Genomic DNA, 25,731 nt, shown 5'->3' on the forward strand with positions numbered 1-25,731 from the left:
TGAAACAACAACTGGTACCATAGACAAGATGCCATAAACTTGAGAGGCTTGACCAATTCGAAAGATCATTTGATGTAGATGAAATAATTGAATTGGGGGTTGTTTGATCAAGTAACAGAAAATTAGTCAAACTCGTAACTATCTCAATGTAATCTTTTTCTTCGTTTTTATTTTTTTGATTGTTCGAATATTCGCCTATCCATCTTTTATTAACCTTAAAGTCCTTGATAAACATATTCAATGACCTTATTGGAAAAGTGCGCTGCATTGTAGTAAGATATGTAGGATCTGATCTAATACAAGAGTAAGATCCACAGAAGCTTATAACAAAAAACACTAGAGAATGTTGCTTAGTGTTATTTAAAGAGTTTGCAAGATGTGTTATAAATTGTAAGAAAGAATGATAACAATCTCAGAATATGAACATCACAAACACAAACATGTATATTAATTCCACCTCTCCGGTGTACATCCAATCCCCAAGCAAATCCCGCTTGAGATTTTCACTATGATTTTGAAACCTTATAAAATCACAAGCAAACCTGACCAATTTGCAAGACCATGCAAATTACAACCCCAATTGACAAGACCATGCCAATTGCATACCGATCTCTAGACCAAGAGATCAACCCTCTTAAAACTGTGACAAACCTTCATTGTAGCAAGAATACAAATCCAATCCTATAAGCCTTGATGTGGATGTGAACGTGTAACAGTGGCTTATGAATCTTTTTGACTCTGAATATTACCTAAACAATCTCTAAGAATGATGGGAACAAAGACAATATCTTGAAACTCTATTTTTCTAAGACTTAGAACTGAAAACTGAAAACCTGAGAGTTAATTTGCACAATATATGAATCTTACAAGTACAAAAATAATGGATGGCAATTTCTAAACATAGAACCTATTTATAGCCCTTAAAAAGACAAGTTTTTAACCCAAATAAATATAAAAACGGGTATAAACAGTCATAAATTCAAACTTGAAATGTCAGAAAAACTGTCTCTATAGTTAACTATAACTCTTAGTAGTCGATTACACTCAATTCAAACAGACTCTGTGAAGTTAAGATTTATCTTAGTAGTCGACTACTCTGATTATTAGTCGACTACACTGTAATCTATATAAAGTCTAGAATTCTGATTCAAAGTTGATTAGTCGACTACAAAGCTAATTAGTCGACTAATCTGAAATGACATAGAAACTGATATTCTGTCTAAGTCTTGAGTAGTCGATTACACTGTATATTACTCAACTACACTGTAATGTGACAGAAACTTTATATTTTGTCTAAGGCTTGAGTAGTCGACTACTAAGACTATTAGTCGACTACTAAGGTATAAATATGAGATATTTGATATGTTTTAAGACTCATTCAATATTTATAACCTCTAATGGTTAACTTAGGGGATTTCTATAGTTAACCACACACTAAGCATGTGTTAGTGTGTTCTAAAAGTTATGTGTGTGTATGTATTGTAAATGATCAAGGCTTGTACGAAAAATCTAAGCAAAGAAAATGTAAAAATACAACTTTACTATTGAACATATCTTCTTCTTTGCTTCTTGTTGCTTTGAACTTATCTTATATCTTGAGTATCTCTTTGATTATCATTGTTGATTTGGCTCTGATACTGCAAAACAAACGTTAGCACATAATACACACAACATATAATATTTGTTATCATCAAAACAATATATCTTGGGGTCAAGATATCCAACAAGATATACTAATTTAATTGTTTTTTTTGTTGCATTTTTATTATGATTTAAGGAAATTCCACAAGCAAGCACAATTATGATATTGGCTTTTGTAAAAACATATAATTATTATATGTCCTTGAAAAATAGTAAAACAAGAACCGGTACGAAGTATGTCTTCATTTTCTAGATTTTGATGAACCATCAAGTCCAGTTCCTTGTATGCACCAGCCAATCATAGAGAAATCTTATATGGTAGTTATAGTTGTCAAAAGTTTCATAATGTTCCGAACATATTTTCAGTTAGTGTTCTGATGGACATCACTTCAGTGTTACCCTTTGCAGCTGTATACATTGATAATTTCTGCAAATAAAGCACAGTCACTCTAGTTTGGAATAGGAAAGTTCTAAAGCATGTATACTCACTATAACGACTACTTCTATGCATGTTAAAACCGTACGGAGGACTACTCGCAGTAATGCGGGAAATCCTACCGATAGATATGGTTGGGATCTTGCTCAGTTTGTATCATATTCTAACATCCACCCTGCACATGGAGCATTCATTACATCTCTGGACTCTGTTACTATACCTAACAATTGGCAGGTTACAAAGAAGGACCAGAAATATGCACGAAGAGCTAAGGGCTCTTGAGAAGAACCATACTTGGGAGTTAGTAAAACTACCAAAAGGGAAGAGAGCAGTTGGATGCAAGTGGGTCTTCACTGTGAAGCAGAATCCAGATGGACAGGTTGAGCGCTACAAAGCACGTTTGGTGGCAAAAGGATATAGTCAGACATATGGCATCGACTACGATGAGACTTTTGCACCGGTGGTAAAGATGGGCACTGTTCGGACCTTAATCTCTCTGGCAGTAAATAGTGGATGGAAGCTACACCAACTAGATGTGAAGAACGCATTCCTTCATGGAGATCTAGTGGAGGAAGTATACATGGAGATACCACCAGGATTCGATACAGATCAGACAGTGAAAAAGGTCTGCAGATTGAAGAAGTCTCTCTATGGGCTAAAGCAGTCTCCTCGTGCTTGGTTTGACAGATTCAGAAGGGCTATGATTGGTATGGGGTACCAGCAGATCAGCGCCGACCATACCGTGTTCTTTCGAAGAAGTGGAGGTCACATCACCTTACTTGCAGTATATGTGGATGATATTGATCTATCTGAGTCACACACATCCTGATATCTCTTTTACAGTGAGCATGGTGAGTCGCTACATGCATGATCCAAAGAAGGATCATATGGACGTAGTGTATCAGATTCTAAGGTATTTGAAGAATGCCCCCGGAAAAGGGCTAATCTTCAGGAAGAATGAACACATGAGCATTGAGGGCTACTGTGACTCTGATTGGGCTAGTTGTGCTGATGACAGGAGGTCCACCTCAGGATACTGCATCTTTATAGGAGGGAACTTAGTCTCGTGGAAGAGCAAGAAACAGTCTGTGGTGGCGAGATCGACAGCTGAGGCAGATTATAGAGCTATGGCCTTAGGAGTTGCTGAGTTGCTATGGTTAAAGAGTATGCTGGTAGAGCTGAAGCTGGATCAAGGAGCTAAGATGAAGTTGTGGTGTGACAACAAGTCAGCCATCAGTATCGCCAACAACCCGGTGCAGCATGATAGAACCAAACACATCGAGATCGATAGGTTCTTCATCAAAGAGAAGTTGGATAGTGAACTACTGGAGCTAAGTCATGTTTCGACTAAGGACCAGGCAGCAGATTGTCTGACTAAAGGACTTAGCTCAGTAGATATGATTAGAGGATGTGACAAGATGGGCTTAGTAGATATCTTTCGCCCATCTTGAGGAGGAGTGTTGATATATTAGTATTAGTTAGGGACTTATTTGTAACTTGTGTAGGGGCCTATATAAAGCCCAAGAGATCTCATAATGAATTAGGGTTTTCATTTACAACACATGTCATCTTTCTTTCGAACTTCAGAGTAATGACAGATCACTTTATATCCTTTTTCAGGTCAGTACAGCATGGGGCATAGGCCTTGTTATTGGTCCAGCTCTTGGAGGTTTCTTTGCGCAGGTATGATGTTTTCAGACCCTAATAAAAAAATTGTACTAGGATGTTTCATTTGTCCATTTAAGAAGCTTACTGAAAAATTAGGGCATGACGCTTAACATGCAAATTCTAAATTAGGATCTTGGTATTTATGGAAAAAAAAGTGGTAAAATATTTTTTCACCATGAGTCATGCATCGATACGGTTTCAATGTAGAAGTGCCACCATGAGTCTTGCATCAATACAGTTTCAATGTAGAAGTATCTGTTCTCCTATGCCGCTATTCTGAACATTGAGCATCCTTGACCAGATGCTTCTTGGATACTGATACAGGTTTTTGTCAAAATTGGAAGAAACATATCTTATAGAATTGCCATTACACATCATGTAAATTTTGTCATGGAACGTTTCATGTAAGTTTTTAACTATGCATATTTAAATTATACATAAATACAGATAGGAAGGCGCAGATGTAGGTATATTTAAGTTATCCAGAGAACTTAAAAGATTTATTCCTCATGATTTTCAGTATAAAGAGGGAAGTAGTTTATGGCTTAAAAAGTTAACCAAAGCTAAATTGAAAAGGATGAAAGAAGAAATGTGTGATCTTGATATTTCCTTTTTACGAAGAATTTTAAGTGCAATCATTAGAAAAACCTGGTTAGGTAAATGTTTAAAAATAATAATGATCATGCATTATGCATAATATATCAGCAACTGTAAACATTTATTGACTACAGAATAGTGCCCACTTTTGATTTTCATAGATCATCTCCATTTGTGATAAAAGATATCATATATATTTTTATTTTACTTTATTAATTTTCATAAAGGCCTTCACTCAATCCTTTTCCTCATTTAGCACTTCTATAAATTTTTATTTTGTAATTGCTCATTTCAGTGTCAGCCCAGCTAAGGTAGTCTTCTTTGTGTTCATGTTGTCTGAGTGCTTAGGATCTGACATAACAATTTTACTGTACTAGTAGTGTAGTAAATGTTATTGGTAGGTACAAGTATGATTCCAAAGATGATGCCTCGAAAACTAATATAACCTGATGAGATAGTTAGAAAAAAATATTAAAAAAATACTATTGAGTTTCCTTTACGTGTATCACAATTTACAATTTGCACGAGATTAGTAACAGAAATCCATATAGAAATCTATATAATTATTTATTTCTTATTGTTGAAATGTTTTGTGCATTTTAAGCCTATTCTTTGTGATTAATGTATGTATTATCAGCCTGCAGAAAAATTTCCGTATATCATTCCTGAAGAATCTTTTCTTGGGAGGTATGGATGGTTCACCTACTTACCTCAATTTGATTACCTTATTATTGTTCTTATTCTTTGAATCATCACATGTTTATAGGTTTCCTTACTTCTTGCCGTGTTTCTTTATATCACTCTTTGCTTTTGGAGTACTTATTGCCTGTTATTGGCTTCCAGTAAGTAACAATCCTATTTCTAGTATTATTTTGTTCATCCTTCACATGCATGATATCCTCTTTGGTGAATGAAAATAATTCTTCATGTTTTTTTTATGTTTGTACAATTTTAGTGATGGCATCAATTAGTTTTATTAAACATATTCCCTTGACAGCACAGGTAGACACTATAACCGGGCTGTTAATGTCCCTTCTAGTGCACCAAAACTTTGAAGTCGTTGTGATGGTTAAGGGAATTATACTTATTCTCCACTAGCCCTTTGCGCATTGCAGTCTCCTTTTGTGGGCAGAAATTTTCCCTGGGTATGGATCGTCTTTTAACTAAGCTTAGAGTGTCCGCCCTGTTAAAATTTTCAATCGATTAGCTTTGATCCATCTTCTGGTTTTATAGAGGATAATACTGAAGAGGATGAATTAGTGAAGAGGTGATATCTTTTCCTAGGAATCATTAAACAGGAAATTATCACGAATGCTAGTGGTTCACTTGAAATGTAACTGTAAATGCTTGTTGGTTTCTGAACTCAAACAGAACCCAGCACCTGTTCCATATCTTCATCAGCTATCCTGTTCTAGAATCTTTCTTTCTCTCATTATAAGTGTTTCTTTCTGCAGATCAATTTTTTAAGGAGCAGATAAAACTAATGGTTACTTCATTTTACAAGATAGTTTTTTTTTTTGCGATTTATTTCATTCCACCAATTCCTTCTAATTAAGGTCCCATCTCTTAGTGTGATTCTATTTTCAGTTGTTTGTGGGCTTCTTCATCATGCACAGCCACTTGCTAACCTATGCTTCTTCATCATGCGCAGCCACTTGCTAACCTATGTTGAGCATACAATCAACCTGGGCTCCCAGTGGACAAAGTGTTTTTGAAACTATTTTCATGCTCCTCCTTTTCTTTCAAACCCTTCTTGTAACAAAAAGAAGTCATTTACTTGCGGATTTCATTTTTCTCTTCGTGAATTCCTTTTCCTTCCAAATCCTTATTATAACATAAAAAACATTAGTCATTTACTTATTGATGTTCTTGTACTCATTGGGATGTTTAAGTTCTATGTTTTGTTCACTTCAACTGGAGTTCGTCGTTGACCTTTATCTTACAAATTGGTCATACCAAATATGTTCAATGTACTGGTTTTTAATTTTCTTTTTACTGGTTCTGGCAGGGCTTAGCTGTCCACTCACATTGACATACTAGGACTACTTTGGCCCTATGTTTGTTTTTAACTCATATTATCCTCTGGTAAATCGAGTGGCTACCTGGAAATAACGGGTCAGAACATGAATTAATTTATTCTTGAATATTGTTTCATTAAAATCATGATTATGCAGGAAACATTGCACAATCATCCCCAAAACAAAACAACAGATGGAATAATCGAACCTCTGGAGGCATCTTCTCATGTCTCCTGTAAGAGAGAAAACGATTTAGAAGATGAAGGAAGAGTTCAACCTAATACGGAAAATCTTCTTACAAATTGGCCATTAATGTCATCTATCATAGTATATTGTGTTTTCTCCCTTCATGATACAGCTTACAGTGAGGTAAACTTTGATATGTCTTTCTGATTTTTTTTCCTATTGACACACTTATTGTTGTGTATTAGTTTGAATTTTAGCAGGCTTTAGTAGCTAAGTAACACGGATACGGGTACGAGCACTCGTGGGGTACATGGTAAATTTGTAAAGGGCAGGATGCAGAGAAATGTCTGTACATAGACATACATATGTAATAATGATTCAGATGAGACCAATATTATTTTTTCATTCACATGCTATAAAAATTAAAATTCCTATAAAATTTTGTTTTTATTTTATGTTTCTTTTATTATATAGATCTATAAATTAGAAAACTGCTTTTTGTGAACCTAATATCTAAAAGACCCTTTAAATAGTTTTGAATTGGATACAGACTAAAACAAACCCGACCAATGTCCAACGGAGTTTCAAGGAGTGTATATGTGGGATATACATCCAAGAAGTGTATGTCAAGTGTTTTAAATTAAAAGATGTATTACATAATTGAGTTTATGCTGCTATATACATATATCCATGTAGTGTCCGATTAAGTTCCCATGCAACATAGTTTAGTAGTAATCTTGACTACAAAAGTATAATCCCATTTTACATATTCACACTCACAAAGAGGGTGGTGAGCATCATATGACATTTGAGGGATTCTCTCGTGATGTAACTGAATCTAAGCCAAGTGAATAAGGGGATATTTTTGTTTTCTTAATCACTTAACTCAGGACACAACACTCATCTAAGATTAAGCCACATCACTATATATGAGAGAATCCCTTCATATGTCATATGATATGACTATTGTCATATATAGTATAAAGAATTTGGAAGATGGTCTTCATCCCAAGCATGATGAACAAAGACTGGAGTTATCGTACTTCCTGATCAACTAAAAAAACAGTATATAAGCATCTAAAATTCTTAATAGAATATATTTTGTTTCTGCATTACATGTTGTAAAAAGTCTTCTTTTCAGACTACAATTTCTCGCTCCATCTGATTTTCTTTCTGATATGGGCAATACTAAAATCAGGAAGAAATCGAGATGACAAGAAAATTTAATGGTGGTTGGAGGGAGTCTGGCTTATTCTAACAGTAAGGCTTGTGCAGAGTTATATAATAGGCAATGTATGTCATAGTTCTGAAGGAAATTCTAGAACATGTCTGCAACCAATCATAAACTTGGATCCAGTTCTAAGCCATTGTGGATTCAATTTTGTCACTTTAGTTTAATTGTCCTTATGGTCTTCTCGATCTGTCAGTCACTAATTTCTAATTACATTTACTAATCAAATTTAAATATTCAGATATTCTCTCTATGGGCCGAGAGCGATAGAAAATTTGGAGGATTAAGCTTTTCATCCGAGGATGTTGGTGAGATTCTAGCAATCTCAGGTGTGTACATGCATGTTAAACCCATCTTCTGTTAAATGCAATTTTCATTTTATCCAACTGGCTCTGCAGTATTATAGGATTGTGGTTTTGGTCTCTAGAAAAGCTAAAACGATATGATATATCTAATCGCCTATTTAGTTTTTACAACCCCGGTCCCAAAGTAAAAGAATGTGACTCAGTCAGCTGTGTACACTCAAGTATAGAGATATCCTCATGCATACACTTAAGCCTCAATCTATCTTGTCAATAGATATACAATACCATTCACAATATCCTGTTAAGAGATGTACAAATAATTTTGTGGAAAACCAGACTCATTTATATAGCCCTGGTGATCTCTGTCATTTACAATGGTGGAATTAAAATATACATCATGCATTTAGAAGTATGCTATTCTCAAACTAGTCCATCATTCTCTCAACATGACCGTAGTATATCTCAGTCAATATATTCTAAATTCCTAATATATACGATAGAAAAAATATTCCTTAACCCTCACCATAACTTTGGATTTCAGTCGCGAAATACTTTGATATGGTACCTTAATGACCAGGTTCAATTCCCAGTGTCCACAAATTTAATGTGGATTTTAAAAAATTGATACCATTGCGTGAGTCCAGGTTTCTTCCCATAAAATGACTTTCAACCCGCAGAGCATGTTAGAATATAAATATATATCTTTAACTCACCACAACTTTGGAGTTTTGGTGCAGTGCAGCATCTTTGACAATATTCTTTCCTAATATACTAATATATTCCTTAATACCCTCTCCCAAGCGGGAGCATATATATTACATATGCCCAACTGTTACACATGGGAATATAAACTACTGGTTGAAAGAGCTTTAGTAATGTTATCTTTGCCAGACTAGTTGAAGATATCAATTGTCCTATATTTGTTTGGGTTGAAATAGAAACCCTAATCTTATTATGAGATCTCTTGGGCTTATATAGGCCCCTACACAACTTACAAATAAGTCCCTAACTAATACTCATATGTTAACACTCCTCCTCAAGATGGGCGAAAGATATCTACTAAGCCCATCTTGTCACATCCTCTAATCATATCTACTGAGCTAAGTCCTTTAGTCAGACAATCTGCTGCCTGATCCTTAGTCGAAACATGACTTAGCTCCAGTAGTTCACTATCCAACTTCTCTTTGATGAAGAACCTATCGATCTCGATGTGTTTGGTTCTATCATGCTGCACTGGGTTGTTGGCGATACTGATGGCTGACTTGTTATCACACCACAACTTTATCTTAGCTCCTTGATCCAGCTTCAGCTCCATCAGCATACTCTTTAACCATAGCAACTCAGCAACTCCTAAGGCCATAGCTCTATACTCTGCCTCAGCTGTCGATCTCGCCACCACCGACTGCTTCTTGCTCTTCCACGAGACTAAGTTGCCTCCTATAAAGATACAGTATCCTGAGGTGGACCTCCTGTCATCAGCACAGCTAGCCCAATCAGAATCACAATAACCCTCAATGCTCACGTGTTCATTCTTCCTGAAGATTAGCCCTTTTCCGGGGGCATTCTTCAAATACCTTAGAATCTGGTACACTGCGTCCATATGACCCTTCCTTGGATCATGCATGTAGCGACTCACCACGCTCACTGTAAAAGAGATATCGGGACGTGTGTGACACAGATGGATCAACCTACCCACCAGCCTTTGGTATCTGTCACGATCAACTGGTTTTCCAGCTTCAGCACCCAGCTTAAACTTCTGGTCGATCGGTGTAGTTGAAGGTTTGCATCCTAACATTCTTGTCTCTTTGACATACTTTCTCTGGGATAAGACAATCCCCTCCGCTCCTCGAGCTATCTCTATTCCAAGAAAGTATCGAAGCAAGCCAAGATCTTTCACCTCGAATTCCTTACCCAGTCTCACTTTGAGTTGGGTAATCTCCTTCTCATCATCCCCTGTAATAATCATATCATCCACATATACTGCAAGCAAGGTGATGTGACCTCCACTTCTTCGAAAGAACACGGTATGGTCGGCGCTGATCTGCTGGTACCCCATACCAATCATAGCCCTCCTGAATCTGTCAAACCAAGCACGGGGAGACTGCTTTAGCCTATAGAGAGACTTCTTCAATCTGCAGACCTTTCCCACTGTCTGATCTGTACCGAATCCTGGTGGTATCTCCATGTATACCTCCTTCACTAGATTTCCATGAAGAGATGCGTTCTTCACATCTAGTTGGTGTAGCTTCCATCCACCATTTACTGTCAGAGATATTAAGGTCCGAACAGTGCCCATCTTTGCCACCGGTGCAAAAGTCTCATCATAATCGATGCCATATGTCTGACTATACCCTTTTACCACCAAACGAGCCTTGTAGCGTTCAACTTGTCCATCTGGATTCTGCTTCACAGTGAAGACCCACTTACATCCAACTGCTCTCTTTCCTTCTGGTAGTTTTACTAGCTCCCAAGTACGGTTCTTCTCAAGAGCCCCTAGCTCCTCGTGCATAGCCGCTTTCCACTTTGGGTCCTTAGCAACCTGTCAATTGTTAGGTACAGTAACAGAGTCCAATGATGCAATGAATGCTCCATGTGCAGGGTGGATATTAGAATATGATACAAACTGGGCAAGATCCCAACCATATCTATCAGGAGGATGTCCCGCATTGCTACGAGTAGTCCTCCGTACTGACATTGGTGTGGGAGGAGTAAGGAGAGGAATGATATCACCTTGAGAGGAATCTGATGTTGGTGTAGGGGTCTGAGGAGTCGGGACAGACGTTGATAAGGGACTTGGTACTAGTGGTACTGTAGGTACTGTTTCTGCAATTTGCTTCTCCTTACTACTATAGGTAAGTAGCTCTCCCTGAGCCGTGGGCCTAACACCTCTTGTCTCCTTATCCTCTTTTTCTTTATTCTCCTGCTCCTCCTCAACCAATTCTCCTTCCCAAGGAATCGTTAGAGAAATCGATTTCTCCATATTATCCTGCCTCTCACCATTCTCCCCTTCTCGCCTCATACTTTCAGTATTGGGCGAGTCACCAACAGATGAGGGTACCTTCTGTGTGTAATATGGCTCAAATTCACGAAAGTACACATCCATACTTACGAACAACCTTTTCTCCACCGGGCTCCAGCAAACATATCCCTTTTGAGTAGCAGAATATCCCACAAAAATACACTTCACCGTTCTAGGGGAAAGCTTCCCGACTGATAGTCTGTTATCCTTCACAAAGCACACACAACCAAATACTTTTAGTGGAAGAATCCCACCATTATCTCCTTTCAACGTCTCACACGGAGACTTCTAATCCAGTACTCTCGAGGGCATTCTGTTGATCAGCGCCGCTGCAGTCAACACTGTTTGCCCCCACAATGTTTCTGGGACATTCATGAAGATCATCATACTTCTAGCAACCTCTAGAAGATGTCTGTTCTTCCTTTCTGCTACCCCATTCTGAGCTGGTGTGTATGGACACGTAGTCTGGTGTTGTATTTCCTGAGATGATAAGTATTCTCCAAACACTCTGTTGGTGTACTCTGTCCCATTATCAGATCTCAATACCTTCACCACTGCTCCATATTGAGTCTGAACATTCCTATGAAAGTTTTGAAAGCAGCCAAACACTTCACTCTTATTTTTTATCAGGTATAACCAAGTAACGCGAGAGAAGCAATCAATGAAGGTAACAAAATACTTGTATCCATTCATAGAACTTGTGGAACATGGCCCCCACACATCTGAATGTATCATATCAAATGCATGAGAACTCCTATGATCATAACTAACATAAGAGCTTCTAGTAAGCTTTCCCAACTTACATGCATCACACACAAGTTTCTCTTTATTTACTTTCTTAAATAAAGATGGATACAACCTACTTAAAACACCGAAAGAAGTATGTCTCAAGCGTTTGTGATGAAGCATCAACACACTCTCAGCACTCATATCAGATCCTACTCCTGCTCTCTCTACCATTAACACCAAAGCTAAATCTAGCCCTTCACGATCCAGATACCACAGTTCATTACGCCATGTGCCAGTCCTAAGTCTCCGTCTTGTCTCCTTCTCCTGAAAGATCACCTTGGGAATATCAAAAGAAACAATACATTTTAGTTGGAGGATGATAGAACTAATGGATAAAAGATTGACTGGAAAGGAAGGAGCATGCAAAACATTGGACAAAGTTACAGAACCAGTACAATCGACTGTACCCTTACCAACCACCGGCTGAAATGTACCATTAGCTGTTTGAATACTATCAGGCGATGCTAAGTGAGTATATGATAAGAACTCACTAGCATTACCTGTCACATGACGAGATCGTTTATCCACTCTGATGATCTGTTGGGAGACATAGAAGCAAGAGCATGTATGTCATCAGTACATTTGGCCGGATGAGCATAGGTAGCAGTGTTGCCTCTGGCGAAGAACGAAGTGGATGCCTCCTCAGTCCCACTCCTCAAGTCTCCATCCCCTGCTACTTGCTGTTTTTTTCTGAGTATCGTCAGGAGAGCACGATCCTCCTCTGTAAAGGCCACCTCAGTTTCTTCTTCCTCTGCTACCGTCAAATTCGCCCGATTCCCTGCTCCTCTTCCACCTCGTCGACCCCTACGGTCACGACCACGACCTCCGAACTGTCCACGTCCACTCGAATCTCCTTCCTTGGGTGGCTTGGTGCAAGCATGCCTTAGATGACCCACCGCACCGCAGTTGTAGCACTGTCGAGTCTCTCCCCTAGATCCAGTGTTGCTAGAGGCTGTCAGTGCTGACTTCACCACCGGAAGTCCACCTGTCCTCGCCTGTAGCCGAATACGAGTCTCCTCCTGGATCATAGCAGAGACAGCTGTAGGCATCAAAAATTACCTATAGGTCTCCACGAACGGCTCAGTGTTAAGGAACGACGATGAACGTCACTATCCGGTTCACAGGAGTTCGATTGATGTCGATGAACGCTTGAAGTAAATTGACGAACTACGTGAACTAACGAAGGTACGGGCTAATCGGGAGCCCCACGATGTTTACAAAAAAAACAATGCCCTTGGTATCTCATTCATTCTACAGATGATCCAACCATCGGAGCTGATAGAACTCTTTGTCGTCTTTCCAACACACTTCGAATCACTCAAATCCAAGTTCGGACGAAGGAATTACAGCGGAAACAGATAAATACACCATATGGAGTGTCTCGGACCAACGAGACACCCTTCGGTGTCTCGGCCCAAGCCGAGACACCCTAGGGTGTCTCGGCCCAAACCGAGACACCCTAGGGTGTCTCGGATCAATGGCAGACACCCTAGGGTGTCTCCGATCAAATGGAGACACTCTGGGGGTGTCTCCAAGGTAGATTTGGGCCTTTAAGTGTTTTTAACCGCTCCGTTATCCCCTTAAGCCTATAAATACAAGCCTTAGGCCTTATTTTTTCAGATTTGGAATTTTGGAGAATTGGCGAAGCCCTGCCGGACTGAAGAGTGATCGAGTTCTTCAACGCAAGAGATCGAGAGTCGTCAGATCTACATCACCCGCATCCAATCCTTAGTATTATCCCGTTGTGGTAATTCTAAGAAGGGCAATTATCTCGCTTTTGTCGAGATAAGCGCTTCTGTTTCTAGATCTCCTCGCGGATCGACGAAGCTCTGGACCTGATCTGATTGCCAGGTAGTCCACGGATATCAACATCCCCGTCACAGGCTAAAGACTCACGCAAGCAAGAGACGACGAACGGATCTTGTGTTATTTTCGAGAAAGTTGTAATTTTTCTTTTTTTCTTTTGATTAAGATCTGAATTCTTTGTAAACACTAATATTATAATGAGTTCAGTAATGAAGGTAATTTTTACCGAAAACAAACTGGCGACCACAGTGGGAACCAACAGCCTCGCTGCCGAGGCTGTCGTGACGCAACCGACATTCAAGATCCGGGTGAACGAAGAGATCGAATACGAGTTCGATCAACAGAAGTTTAAAAAGTACCTCTCTTCCTCCTCCTCCAGATCCGCCTCTCCAAACAGGCGTAGGAAGACTTCATCTTCCAAGAGTGCTCGCGGGCCCTCCGGATCGAAGATCCAAGATCCCCTCGCCGCCATTGCACTTACTCCCCGCGACGCTCCTATGGCGTCTAACGTGGTCGAAGCTGCAGATCTAGACCTCTCTTCCGCCGCGAAATCAACTGTTGAAGGTGTTCCAACCTTGTCAAAGAGGGCGCGCCAAAGACGGCGTCAACGCCTTGCGCGATAACTGGCCAAGGCCGCAGAATCGATGGACGGGATCCGCTACAATGAAGATCTAAAGTCCAGACAGCGCCAAGAGCAACAACGGCGAACAACCAACTCCTCCTCCAAGACAGAAGCGAACGAATGTGTTCGTGTCAAGAGGACTCGCTCAACCCTCGAAGAGCGAATCAAGAAACGCCGCGCATTGCTTGCGCATGCCCGAGCCCTTCTGCAGAAAGCAGAGGAGATGCAGAAAGAAGAGACGGTCAAGAATCCGTCAAAACACAAGCAGGTGTGGGTCACCTGTCAAGGAGCGATTGGGACCATTGAAAGGTCCCCAAACAATGAACCAGACTGGGGGTCATGCTAATCCCCCCCCAAAAAATAACAGAGGGAAAGCCCCGGTTACCGACCGCATTGGATTGCGGGTCGAAGTTCAAGAACCCGTTAAGTTTTCACGCTCGCAAAAGCGTAGACTTGAACGAGCGACTTTTGAAGATGCTAATAAAGCATCGTATCCCCAGAGGGAAACACATTCGTCTGACGATGATGGTGTTATACCTGGGAGGTTATGCCGGCACTCTATGGGTTGCTCCAGTTATCAAACTGACGAGTTGTACTATAGAGCCGGGAGTGCGGGTAAGTCTCGAAAGAGAGACGCTCAAGACACGGAGTCTCACTGTCCGTGTGCCAACATAATCAAGACGGTATTGTCAGAATGCTGCTGTTCTAAAGCCCCACGGAGAGTTTTGGTGTTCGAGAGAATTTTCACCAGAACGTCCGAGACCAAGCCAAGACGTTTTCGTAAGAAGAAGCCTGTTCGCCAAGAGGACGAATTCCTAGAAGTGTCTGCTAATATGACCGGCAGAGGCAAATCGACACGACGCTTTAGCCCAGATCAGTTTGCCGAAATGTCCCAGCGTATGACTCGATTGCGATCAGGGACCAATAGGCGAAGGAATTACCAAAGGATACAAAAGGGACTTCCTTTGGAAGAGGAGGTGTCAGATGATGGTTCAGATTCCTGCTCGGCTATAGTGTCTGACGGCACGACATCTAGTGCAGGACAGCCCTACGAGTCACTTATGATCAGCGTCGAACAAGTAACCAAGATGCTTGAAGATGCCCCGACTAAGCAGAAAGAGGCATTCAAGTTCGAGATGGAAATGACTATGCAGCAGATAAGAGAGATGCATGACCAGCAAATCGCGCCACTGACAACTCACCAAGGAGAACCCATTCGTCGCAATAATCCGAATCAAGAGGAGAATGAACGGGAAAAGGATAATGTCAATATAAATATCCCTCCTGTCAACAACAATAACGGAGGCGGTCCCTCAGAGGATAATACGAAAGAGGACCACGTTACCTCTCCCCAAAACCACTCAAAGACAGATACGAGTGAAGACAAGAAAATGAAGGACTTGGAGAGCAAAATCAACGCGTTGATGAATGCTCAAGAAGTGAAGAGGTCCGGCATACCATGTCCATACCCAAGAGAATGGGAATCAATTCCATATCTGGCAAAGTTCAATTTAATCAACTTTACGCCGTTTGATGGAAAGGGTTCCCCTACCCAATACTTAATATATTTTAAGTCTCACTTAGGAATAATCTCCGGGAATGAACCCTTAATGGTGCGGTCATTCGTTGGCACTCTTCGGGGAGCAGCCTTCGATTAGTATCGTCACCTCAAGCTGGGGAGTATCAGCAGTTGGGACGACATGGAGGATATGTTTCTAACAAACTTCTTTGACGACGATACAGAGATTTCAATCGGCACACTATTTGACGAGAAACAGAAAAATTGTGAGACGGTCGAAAACTTCGTGAAGAGATTCCGAAACAAAGCAATGAATTGCAGGGATCCGGTCAGCGAAGATTTTATTCTCGAGACTTGTCACAATAATCTTTCATTGCACATCCTCGAAGCTATGGGAATGGCACCACCGAAGACCTGGAAGGACTTAAAAGTGCGAGGAGAACGAGCCGAGCGATTCCTTAAGAGGAAGAAAGCAGAAAGAGGTCAAACAGCGAATAATGCTCCACAACAAAATTTTGTCCCTAAGGGTAAAGGAAAAGCACAGACGAATGCGGTGGACGCGAACCAAACGTTCGAAGTACAAGCACAACCGCAACAACAGCAGCAGAAAGCGCCTCAACAGTCAAGGTGGAAACAATAGCCCCAGAAGCAAAAGGCCTCGGAGCCGAAGTTCTCAAAAGTCTATTCGTTCAAAGAGGATGAAGTCCCCGGTATTTTCAAATACCTCATAGAGAACAACAAAATCAAACTGCCTCCGGTCCAGGATCAAGAAGATGCTAAAAGAATTAGCGATCCAAAATACTGCGCATTCCATAGAGCGGTGCACCATCCTACCAAGGCGTGCTATGCCCTTAAAGATAAGATCCAAGCTCTAATCGACGTCGGGGTCATTACTATGAAGCAACCTAAGGAGAAGAAGGTGGGTGCAAATGCAGTATCGATTAGTTTCGGTTCTGTTCCCTTGAACTGGTTCCAGCATGAGCCGGTAATAAATGCAGCAGTGAAGACTGTGAACGATGATCCTCACAAACAGCGCCAGAAAGGACTTGTACCGCACACAGCCCCGAATGGTGAGATTCTTTGGGTTCATCCAGATTTGATTGGAGACGAACAATGGACTGGAGCCTCTTCCAAGAAAATGTCAAAAGGAAAAGGTAAGTCTTGTTATGGAGCTTTTGCTTTTTCAGGAGAAGACGACGAGGAAATTCCAGCCTTCCCGCTTTCTGAAGATGAACAGGAGGCCTTTGTAACCCGGAGCGGGAATGAATATCACTACAAATATCCAGATGCTTCTGAGCAACTGGTAGCAACCAAAACTATTCCCTCAAAGACGTTAGCAGAACTGGGAATTGTCGCAACTCCCCCAACACCCGTAGCTACGGAGAAAGTCCAGCAAAGGGAGAAGGGGAAAGAGCCTCTATACCAGGAAGTCCAAAACCCGATGCAGTCTCGATTCAATCATCCGATTGGGAAAGACAAACCGGGAAAGGCAAGCTCTCCGTCCCATTTTAACATCATGGCGCAGTTAGCTAATATACCAGCTAGGATAACCCTGTATGAATTGTTGCGTCTTTTAAAAGACACAAGGAAAGCATTACAGGAAGCCTTGAGCGACTCTGAAGCTTTCTTGACTCGAATCAAGCCGTCTTCTGGAGAACCAGAGCCATCAGTTCAACACTGTAATCTCGCGGCGCACCATTTTCCCTGCATTTCCTTCACCAAAGAAGACATACAGACGAAGAACTCAAAGCACGATCGGCCTCTGAACTTCACCGGCCACATTGGCTCCAGCGTTGTCAACCGGATCCAAGTTGATCCGGGTTCCGCTGTCAGTATCATGCCATTCCGATTGATACAAAATCTCGGAATACCAGCAAGTAAACTAGCATCCACGGGCACTACAATCTACGGATTCAACACCAGTGGGTCCAGACCCTTGGGAAAGATTCGAATAAAGTGTCAGATTGGAGACTTAAAGTCAGAAGTTACCTGCTACGTGATTGACGCGGAAACATCCTATAATCTACTGTTGGGTCGACCTTGGATCCACGGCAATCTTATAGTCCCGTCAACTCTTCACCAGTGCCTCAAGTATGTGGACACAAATAATGAAGTCAAGACGGTGGTCGCGGATAAGCAACCGTTTAAGGGATTAGAGAACTATTTCACTGATTCCCTTCTATACGGCGCCGAATCCGATACTGAACCATCGGCCCAAGGAGCGGACAGCGGAGATGAAGCGGATACCGAAGCTGGGTTTGATTATGATGGTGGTTTTGTACTTAATGATATTGTACCCATTGTAATCAATCTTGACGATGAACAATCATCGGAAAGTAGTTGTAACTGGTAACTTGCCGAAGAACTATCAATAAACGATGATTTAGAGTACTCTATGTGTCTGGATAATATTACTAAAGAATTGTATGATAACCCTGAATTGTATATGCCGCTTCAATCATTTTGCATGACAAAAAAGCAGGTACAAGATCCGTGCGGAACGACACTTGTCATCCCCGCAGGGACAGGGGGTGGAAGGGAAGTCGTCTACGGTAAAGGAAGAAAATCTCCGATACCCGACCACTTCTTGGAAGAGGAAGACGATGATGATAAACCTGCTCCTCACCTATTCAGGTATAACACAAAAGCACGCGATCTAATGGAGAAGTATGGATATGACTTCACACTCGGAGAGGGCCTCTGCTTTGGTCGAGGTCCGCGAGTTCCACCTCGAATGGCCTATGTACCGAAGGGAAAACCCGATGATTATTATCGCTATAAAAGAGGACTAGGTTATATCTCCTCATCCGACGACGAGTGTTGTTGGCAAATCATCGATCAAATTGCTAACAAAGCTAGAAACGAGTATTCTTCTGACTCTTCGACTTGGGATTCCGACACTAGTCTTGGCGAGATGTTCAAAAAGCTAATGTCGAATATGGCTACGGTCGACCCTGCGACAATAGAAGAAGACGATCAGATGCCGACTTGGGAGGACCCTTAGGTTCATCACCTAAACATACAGTACGGTGATAGGTTCGAACAAAGAGAACCTCCTACCGAAGATTAAGTAGTTCAAGTGAATATGGGTAGCAAAGATAACCCAAAGCCTATATTTATTAGCGACACCCTCCCGCCGAGTGAGAAAGAGGAATTAATTTCTCTTATCAGGGAGTACATCGATCCTGTCCAAAAGATGATTTCCCCCTTCCTATCACAGATGTCATCATTGACAATACGTGCGGGTTCGAGAGGATGTCTTTCATGGATGGTTTCTCTGGTTATAATCAAATAAAGATGCATCCAGATGATGAAAAGCATACCGCGTTTAGAACACCCATCGGTGTTTTCTGCTACACGGTTATGCCATTCGGCTTAAAAAATACAGGTGCCACATATCAGCGAGCTATGTCGAAGATTTTTCAGGAGAATCTACGGAAAACTATCGAATATTACGTGGATGATTTGGTCGTGAAGTCGCGATAAGAAGGATCACATCAAAGACTTGAAGACGATGTTCCATCTGATGCGGACCCACCAATTGAAAATGAATCCTACCAAGTCTTTTCTCGGAATGTCCAGTGGTAAGTTTCTTGGGTTTGTCGTTACCACCAAAGGTATTCACATCGATCCTGATAAAGTAAAAGCAATTAATGAATTGCAACCTCCGAGAACCCTCAAGGAGCTCAGAGGGTTGCAAGGGCGGTTAGCTTATATCTGTCGGTTCATCTCGAACCTCTCAGGAAAATACCAACCATTCTCTAAGCTCACAAAGAAGGGCGTGTCATTTGTATGGGATGACGCTTGTCAAAAGGCATTGAAGGGCGTGTCATTTGTATGGGATGACGCTTGTCAAAAGGCATTCGAGAGTATTAAAGAATATCTCTCAAAACCTCCCGTACTCGTCGCACCGAAATCGGGCAAACCGTTCTTGATTTATGTCAAGGCGACGAGCCACTCATTAAGTGCATTACTTGCACAAGATGACGATAATGGTCATGAGCAGGCGGTGTATTATTTAAGCCGAACCATGGTAGGCGCTGAAACTCGATATCCTATGATTGAGAGAGAATGTCTCGCCTTGGTGTTCGCTATTCAGAAAATACGGCATTATCTGGTTGGACAGACCATTTATGTCATCTCTAAGGTTAACCCAGTCCGAGTATTCATGACCCAACCAGCTTTCATGAGTTGGCGATTAGCAAAATGGGCCTTACTCTTGTCCCAATATGATTTACATTTTAAACAACAGAAGTCGGTAAAAGGACAAGCCATCTTTGATCTCTTAGCAGCTAACCCAACTACGGATACCACCGAGATATACGACGATCTACCCGATGAAACCCACGAAGTCAACGCAACTTCACACCAGCAAGTATGGCGTTTGTACTTCGACGGCGCTTCACGAGCAACTAATGTAGCGAGTGCTCCTGGAAGTCCTAAGATTTCTTCCGGAGTTGGAGTTGTCTTAGTTTCCCCAGGAAAATACGTTATGCCTCGAGCTTATTCGTTGACCGAACCGTGCTCAAATAACGTAGCCGAATATAATGCATTACTCATAGGACTCAGTTTCGCTAAAGAACTGGGGGTTGAATATCTCAAAGCCTTCGGTGATTCTCAACTGATAGTTAAACAAGTTCAGGGAGAGTACGAGGTCCGAAGCTCGGATTTAATACCATACCATAAGATGGCAGTAGAGATGGCAGAATCATTCGAAGGATTCTTTATCGAACATATTCCACGGTTATAAAATACCTACGCAGATGCATTAGCGGCATTGGCCGTATCCCTGACGCAACCTCCTGAAACAGAACAGTTTGTTACAGTGAGGACTCACCAATTCCTAGTGCCAATCTATGATGAAGATGACGAAGAAGAAGATGTTAAGGAAACACACTCAACTCAAGTTGAGTTTGAACCCCGAGATTGGCGTTTCCCCATCATCGATTACGTCCTGCACGGAATACTACCGGAAGACGTTAAGGAAAGAGAGTCAATCCGACGAAGAGCGCCAAGATTCTACTATAATACGGAGAATCGAACGCTATACCGCAGGGGGTACGATGGGTTGCTAGCACGTTGCTTATCAACTAAAGAAGCCGAAGAAGTCCTTAGAGAGGCACATGAAGGAGAGTGTGGCGCGAACCAACCTGGCCCCAAGCTTTATGACCGCATCAGAAGACTGAGATATTTTTGACCTTTAATGATGAGTGATGCAATCGCGTATGCCCGAAAGTGTCATGCATGTCAAACACATGCTAATTATATGCACCAACCTCCGGAGCAATTACATCCTTCGGTTACGTCATGGCCATTTGAGACCTGGGGAATGAATATCGTCGGTCCTATAAATCCCCCGTCAGTCAAAGGTGATCGGTTCATCCTGGCGATTACAAACTACTTCTCCAAGTGGGCTGAAGCGGTTCCTCTCAGAGAAGTCAAAACGAGCAACGTCATTGCATTCATCAAGCACCATATCATCTACCGGCATGGTGTCCCGAGACGAATCATACATGACAACGGTCCTCAATTCGTCAGCAACGCCTTCATCAGGTTTTGTGAAAAGTTTTAAATTCAGGACATCTCGTCAACAGCTTACAATCCCACAACAAATGGATTGGCTGAAGCCTTCAATAAGACTATCATAAAGATTTTATCAAAACTCGTGAAAACTAATAAACGAGACTGGGATGATAAGCTTGGCGCGGCTCTATGGGCCTATCGGACCACGGTGCGCACACCGACGGGAGCAACCCCGTATTCACTGGTATACGGATGTGAAGACGTTCTTCCATTGGAGATTCAGATCCCGTCGCTTCGAATTGCCCTCGCGACTCAAATGACGACCGAAGAGCAACATCAGAAGCGCCTTGAAGAACTTGAAAGGCTAGATGAGAAGCGTTTAGAAGCTCAGCAGCATATCGAATTTTACCAAGCCAGGATCTCTCGAGCTTTTGACAAAAAGGTTCGACAACGGAGCTTCAAAGAAGGGGACATGGTTCTAGCTGAAAGGCGGCCTATGATCCTTAACTCCAAGAAGAAAGGTAAATTTGAACCCAAATGAGAGGGATCATTCGTAGTAGAGACAGTCTACTCGAGTGGCGCATATCGCCTAGTCACCAAGGACGGTGACCGACTTATGATGCCGATAAACGGTAAATTCCTGAAAAAATACTATCCTTAGTATCTTCAGAATAACTAATGTATCGGGAAGTTTTCGGAAGAATACCACAAGTGATATTCTTAGGGATAACCCAATCACTGTAGAAGTAATGAATAAGAAATCCACGTTCGAACTCTGAATGTCGGAATGTTTCTTCTTGTTATTGTCAGATTCTCTAACTCTCATGAGTTATTTTTGTGAGACGAGATTCAATCCGTTGATCAGATCAATTGACGGTGGATCCACCAATATTTTTATCCGCCAGTCATTGACATTTTCTCAGACTCAACATGTTAGGTCCTAATCACCTAGCATTAAAGTCTTTCTTTGAGTGATAATACGAGTTGGCATTTTCTTTGCTACCTGTATTCCACTCTATTTGCTTTCAGGTCAAACCTATAAAAGTTAGGGCCAAAGCCAAATTCCTCTCTCGATTCCTTCCATAAACGAGAGGTCCACATTCGAATAATCAAACCTATAAAAGTTAGGATTGTTCCCAATCTCACTTAGTCAAGCCTACAAGTAGTTGAGACTAAGACCGAGTCATTCTTTTTCGATAAACGAAAGACTTCCATCTTTTCTTTTTTTCAGCCAAACCTATAAAAGTTAGGGTCGAAATTGGGCTTTCTCCTCAATGAATGAGGGATTCTTTTGATTCAAATGACCAATCCTATAAAAGTTAGAGTCGTTTGAACCTTTCCGATTCTCGGAGTGGAGATCCCACTCCTAGTTTCATCTTTTCGGATTCTGGGGATGGAGATCCCACCTTGAGTTTCCTTTCCTACTGTAGATAGAATATAAAATTCTTCCTCTTCAGTACTGGGAGATAGAATATAAAATTCTTTCTCTCTCATTTTCCAGTCTGTCTTTGTTCTTAGAAAAGACACAATTCTCAACTTTTAATCCGGGCACTTTGTGCACAGGGAATTTTATCTCAACTCCTAAATAGAGATAAGTCTACGCCTAACACGCGTTGCCGGTTTAGTCTTTCACCGATTGAAAAAGACACCAAGGTCTAAACTTGGAGAATTTTATCCCGAAGCCTAAGTAGGGATGAGTCAAAGCCTAACACGTGTTGCCGGATAGCCTATTCCCGTAACAAGGGTGAAGCCTATGTATTCAAAATCATAGCACAAAGTCTCAGAGAATTCACTCTCTTAGCACAACGTTACATGCGGAACAGATTTAGACAATCCGCATGCTAGCCCGATTCAAACGGTAATCGGTAAAGGCACATCAAACCCATTGAAGGCTGGGGGTTTGCTAAAAATCCTAAAGTCTATGTCTAACACGCATTGCTGGTTTAGCCTTTCGCTGATTGAAAAAGACACCAGGGTCTAAACCTAGGAAATTTTATCCCGAAACCTAAGAAGGGATAAGTCATCGCCTAATACGCGGTGCAGGATACCTTTTCCCTATAAGAAATGGCTAAGTCTATGTATTCAAAATCATAGCATCAAGTCTAAGAAAAGCAATTTTCTTAGCACAACGTTACGTGTGAGACGGGTTTTAATAATTCACATGCTAGCCCGATTCAAACGGTAATCGGTAAAGGCACATCAAACCCGTTGATGGTTGGGGGTTTGCCAAAAATCCCGTAAAACTTATCATCATTGGGTTCAATAAAGAAATATCATAAAGGAATCAAATGCGGAGTTTCTATTAATAGATCAAGTCAAAGCATACAATAAAAAGCTCGTTAGTCCGAAGGCAGTTGGCGACTAAGAACATGAGACTCTAGATTAGAAAGCCTATCTACATAACTCTGCTCAAGTTCTGCATGCAGCCCAGCTCGAACGGATTCTTCAGAACTGCTCAAGATCTTCACGGCTTCATTCTTTAGCTTCATCAATCTCTCCTGTATAGACCCTAGCTTCTCAAGTGCATGTTCACGAGAACGCTCTAATCCAGCCAAGTCTTCTGCAATAATAGTAAACGGACTCCTCAGCGTGCTTCAAGGCCTCCCTCAACCTAGCCACTTCCTCGCGGCCGGAATCCAAAGAGCTGAGTAACTCGGCTCTATCTGTATCCTTCCTCGCCACGGTAGCCATCAGCTGCGCGACAGAATGCTCATGTGACTGAAGCTCACTGCCGATAGAAGATTTCAGATCGCGCCACTGTGCCAGCCTATGCTCCATCTGAGAGGACACGAAGGAAGAAGCTCCATTAGCCTTCAATTCCTTCAACTCTCGGATCTCCGACTCCAGAACAGTAAAATCGGCAATGAGGGAATCGGCCAACTCTGGATACCCTTCTTCTCTAATCATTATCATGTGGCGAGAAAAGGAACGCCTGAACTGATCGAAACAATATCCTCTATGAAGAAGTTTCTCGATCATATCGTTAAAAAAGGCGGTAAAAAAACCGAGGTCTGTACGAAAAATATCTCTGTCAGGATCGGTATCGGCCAAAAGGGCGTGAACACGCTCATATAGAGAAGATCGGGATCCTACAAGTAACAGTGTGGAAAGCTAAGAGATTGTCAAATATGATAAGAAAACTTAAGGGAAAATTCCGAGCATACCAACGTAAGCGGAGGTCCCCTCGGATTGAGGTCTGATAGGCTCCGAGATAACGGCAGGAGTAGTCATGGAGGGTATATCAACACCCGTAGGCAAATCGATCTCAGAAACTGTAGTGGCATCAGGCACGACGGCTGGTCCTATAGTTACACTTCTTTATTAGTCAAAATGGAAATCTAGACAAAATAAAGAGGATCGAGATGATAAGATCATCTGTATACCTGCAAGTCCATCATCCTCAGGCACACGGGGAATGCCAGGAGTCATAAGAGTATCGGCCCCGGTGGCTGGTCCTATGATTACACCCATCTATTAGTCAAAAATCAGACAAATGAAAAGGAACATGACGTCCTAGATCGTGTGCGTACCTGCAAGTCCGTCAATCCGAGGTAAGCTAGATACGTCGGGAATCGATACTGGATCAGTCCCAATGACTGGTACTGCAATATTAATCCTCTGTTAGTCAGACAAAAGATCAGGCAAAATGAAGAGAATCAAATATATACCTGTGAATGAATCACTCTCAAAGGGTGGTCCCACGGTTCCTCTGGTAGCCTGTTCAGCCAACATGTCGACTAATAATCCAATATCGGGTCCCGAGAAATTTGATGCAGAGACATACTCCTATACGACATCTACAAAATAATTTAAGTGTTGGATATATATACAAGAAGACAGGGAAAGAAGAAAAAGCTCAGAAATACCTGCAGCAGGAACGGAAGATTCTTTTTCCCCAATATCCATGCTTGGATTCTTCAAGTAATTTGAAAGAAAGCGCAGCACGAAAAAAATAATGAATCCTGAATTCCCTAACTCCTCTAAATGCTACTCGAGGAGGATATCATCGGAATTAGATATACCTGAATATGGAATGGCGGGCTCAACGCTGTTAACCTGCTCAGTATCAAGTAAACCATCTTAAAGCAATAAAGATAATAAAATATTACCTTCCTCTCCGTTGGCGATGTCTCCTAAATCCACTCCATAGGGGCGCTGACCACCGTGTGGTTTATGAGCGGTCTTCTTCTTTTTCGGAGCACCAGCCCTCATAGAACCAACGGGTCGTTCGTGCACGGACTTGCCACGCGTCTCAACCTGTGTATAGGAGCTTCGCCGCTAGGCCTGGATCTCGCATAATGAGAAGCGAGCGACTCATGCTCATCGACTGTCCTACCTGAGGTGATAAGAGTCATTTCGTTAGGATAAGTG

At 41.6% G+C, this 25,731-nt stretch overlaps 1 protein-coding gene across 2 annotated transcripts in view; it reads left to right on the forward strand.

Moving 5' to 3' along the window:
• LOC109831737 (protein ZINC INDUCED FACILITATOR-LIKE 1-like) overlaps nt 1–25,731 on the forward strand; it is a 49,185-nt gene that overhangs the window by 3,350 nt on the left and 20,104 nt on the right. For both annotated transcript variants that reach the window (XM_020399134.1, XM_020399135.1), the window contains 5 exons: nt 3,698–3,760; nt 4,980–5,029; nt 5,109–5,184; nt 6,517–6,729; nt 8,019–8,106. In XM_020399134.1, the coding sequence (XP_020254723.1) occupies nt 3,698–3,760; nt 4,980–5,029; nt 5,109–5,184; nt 6,517–6,729; nt 8,019–8,106 (490 nt within the window). The remainder of the gene's footprint in view (nt 1–3,697; nt 3,761–4,979; nt 5,030–5,108; nt 5,185–6,516; nt 6,730–8,018; nt 8,107–25,731) is intronic.

Source organism: Asparagus officinalis, chromosome 2, assembly GCF_001876935.1.
Source record: "Asparagus officinalis chromosome 2, Aspof.V1, whole genome shotgun sequence".
NCBI lineage: Eukaryota > Viridiplantae > Streptophyta > Magnoliopsida > Asparagales > Asparagaceae > Asparagus > Asparagus officinalis.